The following is a 20423-nucleotide window of genomic DNA, read 5'->3' on the forward strand; positions in this document are numbered from 1 at the left end:
CTATTTACTCTGGCTAGAACTGACACGATATATTAAATAGCAGTGGCAAAATCTCACGTCCTTTTCTTACTACTGTTCTTAGAAGAAAAGCTGTCAGTCTATCATCTAATGTAATGTTAGCTGTGAGTTTTTCTTATACAGCCTTTATTATGTTGATGTAGTTTCCCTCAATTCCTAATTTGAGTGTTTTTATCCTGAAAGGTGTTGAGAACGTCACATCCTTTTTCTCTATCATTTGAAAGGACCCTGTGGGAGGTTTTACTTGTTTCTGTTAATGTGGTGTATAACATTAATTGATATTCATATGTTGAAGCTTCCTTCATTCCAGGGAATAAATCCCATTTGGCATGATGTGGTATTCTTTCACTATACTGCTGATTCAATTTACTAGTATTTTATTGAGGATTTTGCATTAATACTTGTAAGAGATGTTGATCTATAGTTTTCTTGTAGTGTTTTCATATGGCTTTGGTATGAGGGCAATGCTGGTCTCATAGAATAAGTTAGGAAATGTTTTCTCTGGCTCTTCAGTTTTTTGGAAGAGTTTGAGGAAGATTCGTGTTAATTCTTCATAAAATTTTTGGTGAAGCCATCTAGTCCAGGACTTTTCTTTTTGGGGAAGCTTTTGATTACTGATTCAATCTTCTTACTTTTTTTTGGTCTGCTCAGATTTTCTATTTCTTCATGATTCAGTGTTGGTAGGTGGTGTGTTTCTAGGAATTCATCCATTTTGTGTAGGTTATCCAATTTCTTGGCATACAGTTATATACAGCACTGTTGCCAAATATTTTTTGTTTCTGTAAAATTGATCATCCTATGCCTACTTTATTTTTGATTTTAGTAAGTTGGCTCTTCTCTTGTTTTCCTAGATAGTGTAGCTGAAAGTGGTCAATTTTGATCTTCTCAAAGAACCACCTTTTGGTTTCTTTGATTTTTCTCTGTTTTATCCTATTTATTTACTTACTTCCACTCTAATCTTACTACTCCTTCCTTCTGCTAGCTTTGGGTTTAGTTTGTTCTTTTCTGGTTCCTAAGGTGTAAAGTCAGGTTGTTGGTTTGCCATGCCTTTTTTAATGTGTTTACAGCTGTATATTTCTCTTTTAGCTCTGCTTTCACTGCATCCCATAAATTTTGATACTTTGTTCTTCCATTTTCATTTGTCTCAAGATATTCTCCTTGTGTTTTTTTCTTTCATCCATTTGTGTTTAGTAGTATGTTATTTAATTTCCACATATTTGTGAATTTTCCAGTTTCCTTCTATTATTGATTTCTAGTTTCATTCCATTGTTATCAGAAAAGATACTTTGTATATTTTCAGTCTTTTAAAATGTATTAAGAGTTCTTCTTTGCCCTAATATGTGGTCTAACGTGGAGAGGGCTCCATGTATGCTTGAGCAAGATGTGTATTTTTTTTTAAATTTTTTTTTATTAGTTTCTGCTTTATAACAAAGTGAATCAGTCATACATATACATCTGTTCCCACATCCCTTCCCTCATGCATCTCCCTCCCTCCCACCCTCCCCATCAAGATGTGTATTGTCTGGGTGGAGTTTTTGGTTTTTTTGTTTGTTTGTTTTTTATTTTTTTTGTGGTACGTGGGCCTCTCACTGTTGTGGCCTCTCCCGTTGCGGAGCACAGGCTCTGGACGCGCAGGCTCAGTGGCCATGGCTCACGGGCCTAGCTGCTCCGAGGCATGTGGGATCTTCCCGGACCGGGGCACGAACCCGTGTGCCCTGCATCGGCAGGCAGACTCTCAACCACTGCGCCACCAGGGAAGCCCTGGGTGGAGTGTTTGTATGTTAGGTCCAGTTGGTCTACAATGTTGTTTAAGTAGTCTGTTTCCTTACTGATATTCTGTATGGTTTTTCTGTCCACAATTGGAAGTGTAGGATATTGAAGTCTCCACCTATACTTACAGAGCTCTCTCTTTCTCCTTTATTACATCAATGTTTGCATCATATATTTTGGGCCTCTGATGTTTGGTACATATGTATTTATAATTGTTTTGTCTTATTGGTGAATTGACCCTTTTATCAGTCTATAATGTCCTTCTTTGTCTTGTAATAGTTTTTGACTTAGTGTCTATTTTGCCTGAAATTAGCATAGCCACCCTAGCTCTCTTTCGGTTACTATTTGCATAGAATATCTCTTTCCATCCATTCACTTTCAACCTATGTTTCTCTTTAGATCTAAAATGAGTCTCTTATAGACCTAACTATATGCTGTCATTAAAAAAAAAACCCAGGCTTCTCTGGTGATGCAGTGTTTAAGAATCCGCCTGCCAATGCAGGAGACACTGGTTCGAGCCCTGGTCCAGGAAGATCCCACATGGCGTTGAGCGGCTAAGCCCATATACCACCACTACTGAGCCTGTGCTCTAGAGCCCACAAGCCACAACTGCTGAGCCTGCGTGCTGCAACTACTGAAGCCCGGGCCCCTAGAGCCCGTGCTCCGCAGCAAGAGAAGCCACCACAATGAGAAGCCTGTGCACTGCAACAAAGAGTAGCCCCCGCTCACCACAACTAGAGAAGGCCCACGCACAGCAACGAAGACCCAACGCAGCCAAAAATTAATTAATTAATTTTAAAAAACTGTAATAGATTTCAGTTCAGTTGAATGCCTCATTAACCATGTTATATTATTTAAGTTCATAAAATAATGAATTTACCTTTTCAGTACTGTTGAGTTACTTTAAATTTACTTTCATAAAAATGTTTATGAAATACTGAAAAATAACTTTATCTTACATGAAGGAAAAAGAACCTGTGTGAAGAGGTAGTAAGAAATATGGATGATTACTTATCAGATATAATAACGGCTAAAAGATACATTGAAGTGAAAAAAAATGATTTGGATGCAGCTATGAAGATAGCAAGAGAATTAAAATCCACACCTTCTCTAAGAATATACTGTGACCTGAATCAGGTAGTTTTACCAGTTCATAACGTGAATTATTTCTGTGGTGGCTTATATTACCTACTTTGGAATATAGTATTTAAGACTTAAGAAGAATTTGTTTTCCAGATTATCCTAATTTGTATTGGCATCAATTTAGAATTCTTAGGTGTTTGAATTCTAAGATAAACATTAATAAACTTGTTTGGCCTTTTATTATTATTTACCACTTAGGGAAATGGTGCAGTAAAGTCTTTATAACACACAGTCTGAGAACAAGTAGGATGACATTGAGTCAAAGGTTGTTTCTAGGAGTTGAGTTAAAAATGAGGACAAGTAAGAGTAGTGAAGTAAACAGGACTATTTTCTTTTTATAAACAGTTAGGTATGACTGTCAACTCTTGACTTAGAAACTTATCAAGATGCCATTTAGGTTTTTCTCCCAGCCCCCAGCTGTGCACCTCAGGAGACAAGGTGATTCAACTCTGCCCTGTCATCTAATCATGTGCCTAGAATTAGGCAGCAATAGAAACATGTTTCTTATGAGATCGTTTGGCAGGATGGGGTTAACCATCGATCCTCTTTGCTGATTTCTGTCTTGCTCCCTTGGGGTGTAGATCCTACTCTGTTGACTTTGAATCTTCAGGGCCTCATTACCCATAGATGATCAGATATTTGGATTGAACTGAAGTATAAAATAGAAGCCATTGGTTTACCTGCCTCCAGAGTCTTGAACTTTGAAGGAGAAGAGTTTGCCACTATCTTACCTTGACCAGGCCTCCTTCCAGCTGTAGTTCTAAGAATAGTAATAGTCCTGTGTATTACATGTGAGGCATTAGGAGGTGAAAAAAAGTAAAATTTGGTCTTTACCCTAGTTAGCTGCATTAGGAAGATGGGGGGGGGGCGAAAAACAAAAACGTTTAAGGACAGCGGTGCAGGTGCAGAATGAATCTGATCAGAATTCTCCCTGATCATGTAGCTGTATCCCATTTATTAACTAGTGTCTTTTGTTATCTGTTAATACATATCTTCAAAAGATTTTAAATATTTTGGGGGGAAAAATTCATAAACTCTTATTTGCATCCCTCCCTTTGCTTGCCTAAAATCAAACCCTGAGCACATTAATTAGTGAAAATACCTAAAGGGTCTAGTTTTTTTTCCTAAAATCTTACTCTGTTTCAACGGTATTTATAACAAAGCAAAATGCACATATGAGTGATACTTCTCTTTTGATTTTAGATTATCTGGACTTTGAAATTAACATTTGAGAGCGAATTGTCACAAGTCAGCTCTCTAAAACTAAGGAACTCTCCCAAGTAAGTAAGTTATAATTCAGGAGAGCGTGGTAATTAAATATAAAAATGTATTAGGCTAGATTTATTAAAGTAACAAGCAGTTATAAACTGAGAATTTGGGTCAAAAAATGTTTCCCAAATTAGCAACCAAATTAAAATAAGTGTAATTTGTGATAAATTAGAAAGTTATTTAAATGTTCTGTGTTTCAGAGTTTTTAATGTTAGCAACTAATTTTTTATTAGGGAAAGTAATAAACTTGTATTAGAACATTTTTTATGCTAAGTATTTAATTTTAGGTTGAAAATGAATTGCAGTGAGATCATCTGTATGTTCAACAATATGGGAAAGATTGAATTTGAGGATTCAACAAAGTAAGTATGAGAATGGCAATATGCTATTAGTGTCTGACATGGTGTAAGGGACAGAAGTATTACTTGAGACAGAAAAATTGATGTTCAGTGTAATATTTATGATTCAAAAGCTGAAAAATAATATAAAGGGCAAAATGGTTTCTATCAGTTAAATTCCACAGAAAATATTTAAGAATTAAAAGACCTAGAAGGGGTCAGTATTCAATGATATATATATGTCAGAGTCATCTTTTTATTTAATAAATTTATTTATTTATTTATTTATTTTTGGCTGCGTTGGGTCTTCGTCGCTGTGTGCGGGCTTTCTCTAGTTGCGACGAGCGGGGGCTACTCTTTGTTGCGGTGCGCGGGCCTCTCACTGCAGTCACTTCTGTTGTCACGGAGCACAGGCTCTAGGCGCATGGGTTCAGCAGTTGCAGCATGTGGGCTCAGTAGTTGTGGCTCGCGGTCTCTAGAGTGCAGGCTCAGTAGTTGTGGTGCACAGGCTTAGTTGCTCTGCGGCATGTGGGATCTTCCCGGACCAGGGGTCGAACCTGTGTCCCCTGCATTGGCAGGCGGATTCTTCACCACTGTGCCACCAAGGAAGTCCTCCAACTCATCTTTGAGATTCATTCATTCAGCTAGCATTGAACACTGATGTTGTGCTAGGCTCTAACACCCTAGATACTGAGATTTATGCAGAGAAGTTTAAGTAGACAGTGATACACATAAATAATAAAGTACATAATTGCTATGATAGTAGTTTGTGCAGAATTTAATGGAGATGCAGAGGAAGGGAATGATCAGTTCTTTGAGATGTAACGGGTCTTGGAAAGAGGAGACTTTATTTTCCCTCATCCATGAAAAATGAGTAGCAGTTGGAAAGGAGGACACAAGGGAGGCTGGCGGGCATCTTTGCAGAAAGAACTGTGTGGGCAGTGAGACCACATACTACATTCAGGGACCTGCGTGTATAATTCCATACGGCAGAGGATACAGAGAGGCTGAATCCTAAAGACTTTGTCTGTTGTGTGGTGGTATTTGGACTTTATTTCTTAGACCTGTGCTATCCAGTATGGTAGCTGCTAACCACGTGTGGTCATTTAAATTTAAGCGTAAATTAAGTAAAACTAAATAAAATGAAAAATTCAGTTCTTTGGTTGCAGTAGCCACATTTCAGGTGCTCAGTAGCCATGTTTGGTTAGTGGCTGTCAGGTAGTGCAGCACAATTTCATTATTGCAGAAGGTTCTGTTGGACAGCACAGCTGTAAATAATAGAAAGCCGCTAAAAGATTTTTAGCATGAAAGTAAAAATAATTAGGTTACATTTGTAGAAGATAATTCTAGTGAGCATAGAGGGTTCTTTGGAAGAATAGGAGGCCGGAGGCTGAAGGATGGGTTAGGCTGTTATATAAATAGTCTCAGCAAATGATGAGAAACCAAATGTAGGTAGTAGCACTGGAGAGGAACAGATAATGACAAATGCTGAATAGGGAAAAGTGCTGTAACTTAGTAACTGTTTGGGTGTGGGGAATGAGGAAAAGGGAAGCACCCTCAGTGGTTTATGGGTCTATATTTGGTGATGAATTGTGGTGTTATTCACCAAGTTTGGAAATACAGGAAGAAGAGTTGGGAGGGGGAAGATAGTGGGATATGTTGAGTTACTGTTGTTTACTAGGTATCTCAGGAGAAATGTCCAGAGGGAAGTGAGCTGTATGTGCTGAAACTTAACAGGAGGTTCTGGATTTCATTCTTGGTTTAGGAGTAGTCAGAATGTAAATGGTTTAGAAACCCCCAAAAGAAAATAAGTTTATTCAGTTGTAGGTGGTATGACTCCTAAGGAAATCGTCCCCCAACAAGCATCACGTTCATTACTCTGAGGAAATAATGAGGGTCCAGCTCACAGCCTTACAAGCTCAGAAACAGACATGAGCAGATCTCACTCTAAGCCAGGTAAACTCATGTAAGCCAAGTTCACAAAACTGACATATAGTCAGAATGCTAGTTTATTAACTTAAGGGGCAAATATAATTGCCACAGGGACTAGAATACTTATGTTGGCATTCTTTTCCAATATCCAGACAGACACAAGAAGCCAAATCATCAGAAGTTGCTTTGTTTGAGGTGTTTTCCGAATAAAGGGAATAAGGTTTATCGAATAGCTGAACAGTGTTGGTCCTGGACAGCCCGCTACATTCCTTTCCCCCCAGGGAAGACCTTGCCAGAGGCCTCAAGTACAGTCCTTTGGCTCAGCTCATCTTCCCCACGTGTGGAGCCCTGGCCTCTATTTGCCTCTGTGACTTGACTTTTTGCACTTTCGTGGATGATCATCCTTTCCAGTCAGTACGTTCTTCTAGATATTTTCATAACTTGAATATGGTTACTATCAAATATTTTTAATACCAAACGGTATATTGTCTCTTTAAGAGTCTGTATCGATCTTGCCTTGGTTTTAAATTTAACTCAGAAGTCTTTTAAATTTCTTCCTAGTTTTTAGGGAAAGTATCACTGTAGCCTGCCTCTACTGATGATGGGTGGTAATTAAAGAATGGGTTTGCCCAGTGAGAGCAAGTATTGAAGTGGGTCAAGGACAGTGCCCTGGAAAAAATATTAAATTTTAAGACAGGGAAAGGGTAATCTGCAAACAAAACAAAACAAAACCAAGAAGGGGTAGGAGAGAGTGGTGTTCTACAAGTAAGAGGAGAAGTCTGTGAGACAGGTTGGTTGGTGGCATTGTCTCAGTAAAGCCAGACAAGAGTTACTGTAAAAAGAAATGTTTTAGATTACAGAGTTGTCAACCTATATGAATCCTCAGAAGGTATTTGGACCTTTAGTCAGTGTGTATTAAGAGATGGGTAAGATAGGTCTGCTGAATCCAGTTGGCTTTTTAGGTTCTTATTTCTGATTTCATTTGTCTTTTTTTTTTTCTCTAAATTTATTATTTATGTTTGGCTGTGTTGGGTCTTCATTGCTGCACGTGGGCTTTCTAGTTGCGGCGAGCGGGGGCTACTCTTCGTTGCAGTGCACGGGCTTCTCATTGCAGTGGCTTCTCTTGTTGTGGAGCACGGGCTCTAGGCGTGCAGACTTCAGTAGTTGTGGCTCGTGGGCTTAGTTGCTCCTTGGCTGTGGGATCTTCCCAGACCAGGGCTCGAACCTGTCTCCCCTGCATTGGCAGGCAGATTCTTAACCACTGCGCCACCAGGGACGTCCTCACTTGGCTTCTTAAATGGTGATCTGTGAAGAAGCTAAATGTGTCATGGGTTAACGAAAATTAAAGCTTTTGAAAATCTCATTTTTTGATAGAATATCGATACTTTTAGATTTGATAGCACGTATCTGTGGGGATTTATGAAGAAGATAGAAAAATTTGTAGATTAGTGGCTATTGAATATTCATACCCAAAGGATTCAGACTGATGGTGATTTTTAGCCTAGGTGGAGGTTTCTAGTAATTTTCTCAGGATTGTATCTCTCACTGCTTCCTATACTTTATTTTTAAGCCAGTGAGTTAAAAGAAGAAATAATCTTAGCATAGTTTAAAATCAAACACCTAAGCCAAATCAAACTTTGGATAATTGAAACTGAAAACCTATATCCACTGTCCTTTTAGGATCAGATCATTGTGACATGACTGTATATCAAGTTCTTTCTTCAGCTTCTCATTGATTTTACCTCTTGTTGACCTTTTAAAACCCTTGGGCTTGCTTGGGAATGGGCAGAAGTTTCGGGATAGTGGAAATGTTCTACAATTAGATTGTGGTGATGGTTACCCAACTTTAAATTTAGTAAAAATTAATTGGATTTTATAGTGTGTAAATTATATCAATACAGCTGTTTAAAAAAATACCTGTGGGGCACCTATACAACTTTAACTCTTTGTATGTGTCACAATACTGTCATGTGGAAAGGGAATGGTTTTAAGGTGGTTATAAAAAAATTATGAAATGATTTAAAGTAGCCTCTATTTTTAAACAGATTTGATCCTCAAGAAAGTGAAATGGGACAGAATGTTCAAAAGAAATATAATCATAAAAAGGAATTTTCTTGTAGTGGTACATACCCATCACTAGAAAAGAAGAAGGTTGACATTTCTATCCTAACGCGTGAAGCCCCCCCGCCAACTCCTTTGCAACTGGAAAGCAGTGCTTCGCATTCAGAAGCAGAACACTTCCCGCCACAGAGTGAGGTGGTTGCCATAACCCCCCGTGAAACCGTTGCTGCTCTGCCACAGGTGGGACCGAGCCCTGATGTGATCATCGAAGAAGTCATCGACGAAGACCTGGAAAGTGAGTGAAACTAGAAAAGCAAGGAAACAATATATTGTGTCTGGAACTAGAAACGAAGTTAGTACCTTTTTGTCCCTGTACTTAACAAACATTGCTGTTATCTTACACCTCATTCTGGGTTAATCTGTTGATTCCACGCCCCTACTTTCACATTTTCCAAAGTTAGGGTAATTTTTAATGCAATAATATAGCTAAACTATAATATTTGGTTTAATTAGGGTGTTTGACTTTTTAGTGTTCCACATACAAACCTCTATAAAAGATGAAAATACTATAAATAAATGACAACCGTATTAGTAGAAGCAGTCTGATGACTTTGTTCTTAAATTTAAGAACAGCATATCTTAAATCTTTGTTCTGAGATACAGTCCTTTGCAAAATGAACTAGCATGAATGTAGTAGCATCTGTTAATAATGTTTAACATTTAAATGTATCATAATTGTTTGATTAGATTTCCAATGTTGGTGTTCTCCCCATCAACATCAGGGTGAGATACTACTGTGTGTATAGTTACATTGTCAGTCTTCTTTAGGACCATTTTCAAGATTTGGTTTTCTCCTCCCCCCTGCTCCCAGTCTATTTCATTGACTGAGTTTCCAGAATGGTATTTTGAATACAAAAAAAAGGACATGCTGTTTTCTTTCATTTCTACAATATTATTATTATCACCGATTATCTCAGTGAGTTAAGAGAACTATCAGGACTTTGCCTGCTGATACAAGGGGGTCTTGCCCTTCCAGTATTTTGCCCATTCAAGTACAGCTTTTTAAACAGTATGTTAAGTGTGCCATTGTCAACGTAATAAAACTAAAAACAATTGCCTTTATTTTCTCTTTTGACGAAGCATGCTTCACAGATCATCTTGTGGAGACACCTAGATATCCAAAAGAGCCTCTTCAGGAAAAACCATCTGTTCCTTTTGGATCAAAAGCAGGTACGTTAAAAACTCTGAACTTGATGCAGCAGAGTTGATGCATAGTAACTCTTATGGAGAAGGAGGCAGTGAGTTAAATGAATTTTACTAATAACTAAAACTTATTTATTTATTTATTGTTGCCACGCCACACGGCTTGTGGGATCTTAGTTCCCCGACCAGGGATCAAACCCCCAGGCCCACAGCAGTGGAAGCGCCGAGTCCTAACCACTGGCCCTTCAGGGAATTCCTAAAAGTTCTTCCTTTTTAATGTTAAAAGTTCTGGCTGTTACGGGCAAAAATGTTTCTGAAATTTATAACACTTCTCTCAGCTGTCTCCCCAGCTACACATACTTATCTCTTTACCTCATTCTCAGTATGGGTATTATTCTGTGTGATCTGTATTGGATAGGTAAAATGATCTATTTGTTCAATTTTTATCATCTATCTATACTTCAGTTCCTCCTAGTCTTTGTTTTTTAAACATTTTTACTAGATATACTAGGATACCTACATTGTTCAAAAATTAAATATATATATATTAAAATACCCTGTGAACCTTTTCCCCTAACCTATTCCCATTCCATTTGTCTCTTCCTCCCTTCCAGTTTCTTTATTCATATTTGAACAAATACACATATATTATTTTTCTAATTCTCATTTTTGGTTGTTTTTGTACACAAAACATAGCATGCCATGTTTTTTTAATTCCTTTTTTCCTTGTGGTTTTTTTTTTTTTTTTTTTTTTTGGCCACATCACATGGCATGCAGGATCTTAATTCCCCAATCAGGGATCGAACCTGTGCCCCCTGCAATGGAAGTGTGGAGTCTTAACCACTGGACGGCCGGGGAAGCCCCTTAATTCCTTCCTTAACATGTTATTCTGGAGATCTTTTCATATCAGTAGAAACACTTGGCTTAATTACTGCTGTATACAAAAAGTTTCTCACTGTCTTTTATTCTGCCCCACCCTTACTTCCACCAAAACACACATATCTCCCCCTAAATGCTGCTCAGTATGTTGGCTTTCCCAGACTTTTTTTCATACTTCTCCAGCCTGATAAGATTTAAGATTCAAAGTGGCTGTGAGCTAATTATTAGTTCTTTCAGTTTAGTATAGTTTAAACAGGATTTTGTTTCTGTATTAGAAGCATCGTTATCAGTGGGGTTCTGAGTTCCAATTATGTTTATAAATAAATTCTGAAGTTTTGTTGTAATACAGTAGAGTTACAGCATATACTCTGACTTTAGAACCTAACTAACCACTTGAACTTAAATTCCACTTATTTAACATATTTTGCAAATAAAATGAAAGGTTTGCAGTTCAGGTTGCTAAAGAAGTCATTGTGGAAGTGGAATGTGTTTGTTTTATCAGTCTAGTTACTGTTTGGGGTTTGGGTTACCTTTGTGGGCCTAGGTATTCTAGAGTTTGCAGTGCTACAAGACACACTCTTTCAAAGGATACTGCATTCAGTTTCTATGACTTCTTTCCTGACTTTTGGCTTATTGATATGGTTTAAATATTCTCATCCAGGTTCTCCAGAGCTAGTTTTTGTAAGCCATGTAATACATCCTTGCCACTTCTACATTCGGAAGTATTCACAAATAAAAGATGCAACAGTATTGGAAAAGAAGGTGGATCAGTTTTGCAGTAAGAGTGTATACCTTGATCCTTCAGACATTTTGGAGCTAGGTAATGAAATATTACTCTAAGTTAAAATATGAAGCTTATTTAAATATTGTAATATTGGCCAACCCATATAGACTTTTTGTAATACAGATTTGTGCAAGCATAAAGGTTTTGGAATTATTTAACATAAGTTAAATTTTATTTAGGTAACTTAGCTAAGTATTAAAATTGACTGGTTTTTTTTTTCTGCTCAGAGATACCTAGTAGTAATATTATTACAGTATACAGTATACATAATTCCAGTATTTTTAATGTCATTTAAAAATGATTTTAAAATATTTTTAGTATCATTTGCCAAGTTTAACTGGAGTCATACTAATTTGGAACTTGCTTTCTTTTTTTTATGTTCTTTTCCATTATGGTTTATCACTGAATATTGAATATAGTTCCCTGTGCTATCCAGTAAGACCTTGTTGTTTATCCATTCTATTTATAATAGTTTGCATCTACCAACCACAAACTCCCACTTCATCAAATACCACATATGGTATTTGTCTTTCTTTTTCTGACTTCACTTAGTATGATAATCTCTAGTTCCATCCATGTTGTTGCAGATGGCATTATTTTGATCTTTTTTATGGCTGAGTAGTATTCCATTGTATATATGTACCACATCTTCTTTATCCATTCATCTGTCAGTGGACATAAAATTGACTGTTGAGTGAGATATACACAAAGACTCCATTATGGAGTAAGGTGAGATATTTTTTAAATTACAAAACCCGTGACGGGTTATACAATTTGTCCCCTCACCTCCAGAGAAAAGTATTCCTCTAAGTGTTCCTTGTAGTATGCCTACAGTCCCTTGCTGTCTACATGTGAATGTTGAAGATGTTGTTGAACACCTGAGTGAGATAGATGCAGGACAGTGGCATCCATTTCCTAGGGTCACACAGAGGGTAGTTGGTAAATTTAATCAGTCCATCTTAATTCTAAGGCTGTGTGTAATTTGCTGTAATTTAGGCTTTCATTACAAACGTTTTCCTTGTAACACTTGATTAAATTTGATTATACTCTGTAATAAGATGAAGCTATGATTTGTTTGATTTATTAATACAGCATTTTTCTCATTCTGTTAATATCAATGCCTATATATAACTAATACCAAAAAGTACTATATTGTCTGTTCAGCTTTATATAGTAGGTTTTTTTTCTTTTTTCTTTTTTTTTTTTGCGGTACGCGGGCCTCTCACTGTTGTGGCCTCTCCCATTGAGGAGCACGGGCTCCAGACGCGCAGGCTCAGTGGCCATGGCTCACGGGCCTAGCCGCTCCGCAGCATGTGGGATCTTCCCGGACCAGGCACAAACCCGTGTCCCCTGCATCGGCAGGCGGACTCTCAACCACTGTGCCACCAGGGAAGCCCAGTAGGGTTTTTTTTTTAATCTTTAAATTTTTTGGCTGCATCAGGTCTTGGCTGCGGCATGTGGGACCTTTCATTGCAGTGCGTGGGCTTCTCTAGTTGCAGTGCACGGGCTTCTCTCTAGTTGTGGCATGTGGGTTTTCTCTCTCTAGTTGTGATGCATGGGCTCCAGGGCACGTGGGCTCTGTTGTTTGTGGCACTCGGGCTCTCTAGTTGAGGCATGTGGGCTTAGTTGCCCTGCGGCATGTGTTATCTTAGTTCCCCGACCAGGGATTGAACCCACATCCCTTGCATTGGAAGGGGGATTCTTTACCACCAGACCACTGGGGAAGTCCCTATAGTAGTTCTTTAAAAGTGTTACTAACTCTCAGCTCATCTTTGTAGCTTATCAGAATATCAGAAGGCTAGAATCATCATATACTTCTGATAAAAATGAAAAATAATTTTTAAAGTTAAAAAATAGTGTTTAGGGACTTCCCTGGTGGCACAGTAGTTAAGAATCCTCCTGCTATTGCAGGGGACAGTTTGAGCCTTGGTCCAGGAAGATCCCACATGTAGGAAGTCCCACATGTCACAGAGCAACTAAGCCTGTGCATCACAAATACTGAGCCTGTGCTCTAGAGCCTGCAAGCCACAACTGCTGAAGCCCATGTGCCTTGAGCCCGTGCTCTGCAACAAGAGAAGCCACCACGGAACTTCCCTGGTCGCGCAGTGGTTAAGAATCCACCTGCCAATGCAGGGGACATGGGTTTGATCCCTGGTCTGGGAAGATCCCACATGCCGTGGAGCAACAGCCTGTGTGCCACAACTACTGAGCCCGCATGCCACAACTACTGAAGCCCGTGTGCCTAGAGCCCTGCTCTGCAACCAGAGAAGCCACCACAATGAGAAGCCCGTGCACTGCCATGAAGAGTAGCCCCCGCTTGCCACAACTAGAGAAAGGTGTCGTGCAGCAATGAAGACCCAAAACAGCCAAAAATAAATTTGAAAAAGAAAGAGAAGCCACCACAATGAGAAGCATGTGCACCTCAACGAAGAGTAGCCCCCACTCACAGCAACTAGAGGAAAGCCCATGTGCAGCAACGAAGACCCAGCACAGCCAAAAATAAATAAATAGAATAAATTAATTTAAAAAATCGTGTTTAAATTCTGAATATCTAAGGAGGGAAAAGTGTAGCGTTAAACTTAATTTTTACGGCTTCAAATAATTCTCTAAATTTAATATATGCACAAAAGAGCTCAGTTTAGATTTAGAAAATGTTCTAAGAAAGCCAAAAAGTCATCCTTTAAGTCGTCAAGGATAATTATTATTTCAAGGTAGATATACATGATTTAAATACTCATTTATCGTTTTTCTTTCAATTTTTTTTATTTTTAGCTGCGTTGGGTCTTTGTTGCTGCATGTGGGCTTTCTCTAGTTGCGGCGAGCAAGAGCTACTCTTCGTTGTGGTGCACAGGCTTCTCATTGCAGTGGCTTCTCTTGTTGCGGAGCACGGGGTCTAGGCACACGGGCCTCATAGTTGTGGCTCACAGGCTCAGCAGTTGTGGCTCACAGGCTCAGTAGTTGTGGCACACGGGCTTAGTTGCTCCAGGGCATGTGAGATCTTCCCAGACCAGGGTTTGAACCCGTGTCCCCTGCATTACCCTGGATTCTTAACCACTGTGCCACCAGGGAAGCCCTCATTTATCTTTCAAGAAATTAATGGTAAGGGAAGAAATATAATATAATGCTTTAACAGAGTATCCTCTTGTTCCCTTTTCCTACCTGTGTTCTTCATTATAAAGAACATCAGGGGCTTCCCTGGTGGCGCAGTGGTTGAGGGTCTGCCTGCCGATGCGGGGGGCGTGGGTTCGTGCCCCGGTCCGGGAGGATCCCACGTGCTGCGGAGCGGCTGGGCTCGTGAGCCATGGCCGCTGGGCCTGCGCGTCCGGAGCCTGTGCTCTGCAACGGAAGAGGCCACAGCAGTGAGAGGCCCGCGTACCCCCAAAAGAAAAAAAAAAAACAAGAACAACAGATGACTTCAATAGACTTTTATCTCATCTATTGCAAGAAAGAATAGTTTAATAGCATATAGTTTAAAACTAAGAATATTGGTTATATGGTATATCAGCATAAGAGAAGGGTTGATGACAATCTCAAGGCCAAAACAGATGTTTTGGTAGAACTTAAAAGGTTGCCCTGATGTGCCTCTCAACTATCCTGTTTTTATTAGCATGTATAGAGGGGATTATACAGCATCTCTCTGTATGTAATCAGTGATCAAGTCTTACCAAGTATATCTCTGATGCTAGCTGAGTTTTTAAGAGGATGGGCTCTAAGACTACCTGGGTTCTCTTCCTACCTCTTCTGAGTAGCCATGTGGCTTGGGCTGGGTTTTCAGCCTCTTTGCCTAGTTTCCTCACCTATGGGATGGAAGCACCATCTCCATGGGGTTGTTGTGGGGAGGAGGTGAATTCAAACACAAAATACTGAGAACATTGCTGAGCCTATAGTAAAAATAAAACTTCTTTCTAACTTGATCTTTTTTGTGGTTATTAATTTGTAATTCATCTGATCCCTCCATAAGGGAGGACCATAAGGTCTTCCTCTGCTGCTTGGTCCTTGGTTCATCTTCCCCTTCTCTGAACTCCACTGTGTATTAATTTCTTAATTTTGGCCTTTCACACTCTCCCTTTCTTGGTTTCTTTACTTTCACTCCCCTTTTACCAAGAGAAGGTCATTGCTGCTTCCTTTATGCTACTAAAGTATTTTATAGATTTCAGTATATATATATCTGTACTTGCATGTGTGTACATGCACAATGATAGGTCTTTATTGTTATAAGTACAGTGTATTATAGTCACTTACTTGCCTGTCTCCTTTCCTTTCTTGAGCTTCTTGATAGCAGGACGGTCTTACTCATCTTTGTTATAGTTTATAAAACACAGGTCCTCAGTAAAGGACTGCTGGCTTTGTTTTCTTTGTTTCTACCTCCCCGTCTAGGACATAAGTTTCTGTATAACAGAAACTGCCAAAATACACTACCTTTTAATCCCTCTCATAGCACTTGACACAGTACTGTATCATCAGTTAATAAATGAATTAAGACTTCTTAGTGGTGGAACTAATGTACATGTTTGTAAATTAGAGCTAATTAGATATTTTTCTTCATAAACATTGATAATGATTTGTCTCCATTATTTAGGTGCAAGAATATTTGTCAACAGTATTGAAAATGGAATGTGGTGTCGAGGAACTATTACTGAATTAATTCCAATAGGAAGTGAAAGTATTAGAAAACCTTGTATTCCAACCAAATTCTCAGTCCACAAAGTTGCACGAATACAAATATTCATGGTAGATTTTGGAAATTCTGAAGTCCTAATTGTTGCAGGGTATGTTATTTTATAATTACTATGTGTTCCTGGTCTGCTTAGAAACACTTGTGATGGGGGAGGAGGGGAGATACTAAAGAAGAAAGAAAAGTAGGAAGAGGTAGAGAGGAATAAGTTATCCTTCTCCATTTCCAAGGCATATACCTTTTATTTTGCTCTGTAATTTGTCTTACTAATTACTAAATTAGTAAAGTATTAGCTATCAGTGTTACTAGATGGAGAGCTTGGAAAAAGAACTTTCTGATGTTTCAAACTTAAATGCTCTACTATATAGCCTCAAAGCAGGAAAGGAAGCACAAAAATGGTTCTTTTAAATAAAATTTACAGTTAGTTGCCAGACGATTGAGTAAAATTTTTAATCATATTTCTATAATTTCATTATTGTATGTTAAAGTGGCATAGTGTCTAACTCTACGTGTTCAAAACTGTTTCCCTCAGTCTTCTAGGAAAATAAAACAAACTGAAAATGTTCTTCTAGTAAGGACCAGTATTAACTCTTGCATGGACCAGTATTAACTCTGGTACTTTATTAAATGGTCATAGCTTTATAAATAGATTTCTGTTTGGGGGTGTCATTATGCCTTTAAATTTAAACCAAATAGGTATATGAAAGACAATCCAGATGAAGGCAGTTGAGATTTATTTCTATGGGTAGAAACAGTGTCTGTGTTTATAAAAGCTAGATTAAATCTATATAGTGAGATAGTATGAATCAGAATATAACTTTCTAAGAGAAAAATACTGTATATTAACACATTTATATGGAATCTAGAAAAATGGTACTGATGAACCTAGTGGCAGGTCAGGAATAGAGATGCAGATGTAGAGAATGGACTTGAGGACACAGTGGGGGAAGAGTAAGCTGGGATGATGTGAGAGAGTAGCATCGACATATATACACTACCATGCATAAAATAGATAGCTAGTGGGAAGCAGCTGCATAGCACAGGGAGATCAGCTAGGTGCTTTGTGACCATCTAGAGGGGAGGGATAGGAAGGGTGGGAGGGAGACGCAAGAGGGAGGAGATATGGGGATGTATGTATATGTATAGCTGATTTACTTTGTTATACAGCAGCAACTAACACATCATTGTAAAGCAATCATCCAATAAAGATATAAAAATAAATAAATAAAATTTTAAAAGAGTATAACTTCCTAGAAGATTTAACTTAAAGAGAGTATCCTTAGAAATGCATACCTTTTGTGGGGTAAGGCAAGTTTGGGCTTGAAGCATTATTTTCAGTAAATATTGCTTGAATTTTTCCCAGAGTTGGTGATACTCATGTGAGATCAGAACACATTGCTAAGCAGCATGTAACACTAAATGACTTGTGTCTGGCTCTGAGGAAGTCTGAGCCATATATTGAAGGGCTGCTGAAAGACATCCAGCCATTAGCACAGCCATGCTCATTGAAAGACATTGTTCCACAGAATTCAGTAAGTGAGACTTAAATTATTTCTTATTCAGGGGCCAAATAGTCCAGTTTTAGCTATGCATTGCTGATCAGATTACTGAATGTAGGTTCAGTTCTCTTGTTAAATACATTTTGTATAATAAACTGTTGGTGCCAATAAAAAAGGAAATGAACTTCAGTTTCTACAATTAGAATCGTTCTTAATGGGAAATTGAGTTGAATATGCATATATGAACATAATGATGGGTGAAATATCCAAGTAAACCACAAAATTTTGGAGTCAAATAAATATGGAGAGAAATTTTAAATATTATGTGGTATGTGTTTCCATTCATTTCTTCACTATTTCCATGGCCCTTTGCTCACTACTTATAGCCTATATTGCATTCTGCTTTGTATTATTAATGAATATTTATTCCCCAGAAAGATTTAAAACTCCTATGAGACAAATTGTATGTAAAGATACTTGTTAAGCAGTTATATTATTATAAAGTCTGAAAGCAGGAGTCTGCACCTTTGCTCATCTTTGTATCCAGCACTTAGCAAATCACTGAGCACGTAGTAGGTATTCAGCAAATATTTTAAAGAATGAACAAATGAATAAAAAAGTAAAAGGAAACACATAAACATATTAGCCCTGGTATTTTCCTCAAAATGGGAAAATTATTTTGGCTTTAATTTTATCTCTTTTTTTTTGCCTTTTCTATTCTGATTGGGCTTTACTTTTATACTCACAAAATCTTTAGAAGATGTTTTATTTTTAAGGAATGTGTAGTTTTGGCCCATGAAGTTTACTTTAGGTATGAGTACTTAAAGTTTCAAAGTTCAGTGAGAAATTTTTTTTCAATGGGTAAGTATTTTTCCTTATTGTTTAAGTAGCATTTACCTCATATATTGCTAGTAATGGAAAAACTAAGTTACCTGGTAATGATTGTAAATATCTTTAATGTATTACATGGCTTCCATCATGCTTTCAAAATTACCTTTTGGATTTCATCGTTTAAGTGGAAAATTCATATATAATACTTGTTTTATTTTTAAATTTTTATTTATCATCTTGATATTAATATTCAGAAATAAAACCAAGTCCTGAAGTGCAATAGCTTATGGTCACCTTGAGACCATGTTTATAAAATCTAAGTGTGATCTGTACATTGTGCATACGTAAAGACTGTCCTTGGGTTTGTGGACCCAGCTGCTTCTAAATATCTATGGTTGGTTCAGTGCCTTTGTTCAAATTTGCAGACTTTGGCTGTTACAAAGCTAAATCTACAACATTGTACCATTAGAGCTAATTATAATTACTGAATACATTGGAATTTTACTTTTTCCACAGACTAAAGGCTGGGGAGAAGAAGCTAAAATAGAATTTTTGAAAATGGTAAATAAGAAGGCTGTTTTAATGAAAGTTTTTAAAGAAGAAGATGGTATGCTAATTGTAGATCTGCAGAAGCCACCAACAAATAAAATAAGCAGTGATATGCCTGTGTCTCTTAGAGATGCATTAATTTTTATGGAACTAGCAAGGTAGGTAACTTATTAAAATGTAAATAATTTCAAGGTTATAGCTATAAATTGGAACAGCAGATTTTACCTTTAAAAAATATGGGCTCTAAAGTGAACTGTAACATACACTAAGAGGGAGCACCAAATCCTAACCACTAGACCACCAGGGACATCCTAACATACTTGAAGAGGTTAAAAATATTGCTGTCAGAGTTTTCTAAGTACAGTTGTCTGTGAAAATTTCATTCAGATCATTTGATTTAAGGAAATAGAAAAATTAAGATAGCTCAAAATAGAAATGATTGGTAGATACGGAACATTTTTTAATACTCTTGCTGACTTTTACAAGTAGCTTCAGTAGGGTTTCAAGAATTACAGTTTAACAGTTCTTACATTTTCTAACCTTTGGAATAAGATCATGATCACCACTCTATATTTAACGTATGAATCTAGAGTAGATACTTAAATTTCTTTCCTTTCTCATCTCTGATGAACAAAGTAAGATGACTAAGTAACCACAGAGATGATGGAAGATACTACTTTCTGTCCTGAGCAATTACACGACTCTGGAAGTGACCCAAGTAGATTCCATTCTGGAAAAATAAAACTTAAGTCGAGTATTGGAGCTGAAAGCGGTCACAGAAACCCCTCAGCTGGCCTTTCTGATTGCCACCATAGATGCTGGGTATTGTCAACCAAAAGAGTAGAAACTTTGAGTAGAACATACAGGCCCAACTCAAAAATGTTCCAGCACAAACTTGAAGGTTAATTATTGAGTTTTGAGACTTGACCTTTTATTTATCCTGGTTTGATAATTGGAGACAATACTAAGAAATGTTGTAAGTTAGAAGAGAGAAATTGGAAAAATACTCTTGGTAGATAAATCAGTATGTGTGTAAGTCCTTTCTTCAGATCAATTCACTGAGAGAAGAGAGACTTAATGGCTCTTGCTTATGCTTTTAATTAGGTTCAGGTCTCAATTAGCAAGAAGTCACTCTGAAAAAAATGCGACTCTACACTATCATCCACCTGTTTTGCCTAAGGAAATGACAGATGTTTCAGTTATGGTTTGTCATATAAATAGTCCTACTGATTTCTATCTTCAGTTGGTAAGTATATAGTGGTCCTTTGAGAAAAGGATTTTTTCAAATTTTAAGTAGAAATTTGTAATGGAAATGAGTGCCCAGTATGAGTTTAGAGCAAACCACTATCAACCTTCTGTAAATATAAGTTTCTTAGTAGCTTAGTAGTTTCTTGTTTTTAAACAAGAAATTCACGTGATTCATAGTAAATTGAAGGAAATCTTTATCATGCAAGTTAGTGAAGTATGGAGGG

General features: G+C 37.6%; 1 protein-coding gene across 1 annotated transcript in view; it reads left to right on the forward strand.

Moving 5' to 3' along the window:
- Positions 1 to 20423, forward strand: part of RNF17 (ring finger protein 17) — a gene marked incomplete at its 5' end in the record, with an annotated part of 115303 nt that overhangs the window by 17145 nt on the left and 77735 nt on the right. The window contains 10 exons of the mRNA XM_082602146.1: positions 2754 to 2925; positions 4135 to 4211; positions 4488 to 4562; positions 8516 to 8826; positions 9672 to 9761; positions 11275 to 11433; positions 15977 to 16166; positions 17436 to 17604; positions 18919 to 19109; positions 20056 to 20197. Of these exons, the coding sequence (XP_082458272.1) occupies positions 2754 to 2925; positions 4135 to 4211; positions 4488 to 4562; positions 8516 to 8826; positions 9672 to 9761; positions 11275 to 11433; positions 15977 to 16166; positions 17436 to 17604; positions 18919 to 19109; positions 20056 to 20197 (1576 nt within the window). The remainder of the gene's footprint in view (positions 1 to 2753; positions 2926 to 4134; positions 4212 to 4487; positions 4563 to 8515; positions 8827 to 9671; positions 9762 to 11274; positions 11434 to 15976; positions 16167 to 17435; positions 17605 to 18918; positions 19110 to 20055; positions 20198 to 20423) is intronic.

The sequence above is a fragment of the Mesoplodon mirus genome, assembly GCF_964341445.2.
Source record: "Mesoplodon mirus genome assembly, chromosome: 17".
Lineage (NCBI taxonomy): Eukaryota > Metazoa > Chordata > Mammalia > Artiodactyla > Ziphiidae > Mesoplodon > Mesoplodon mirus.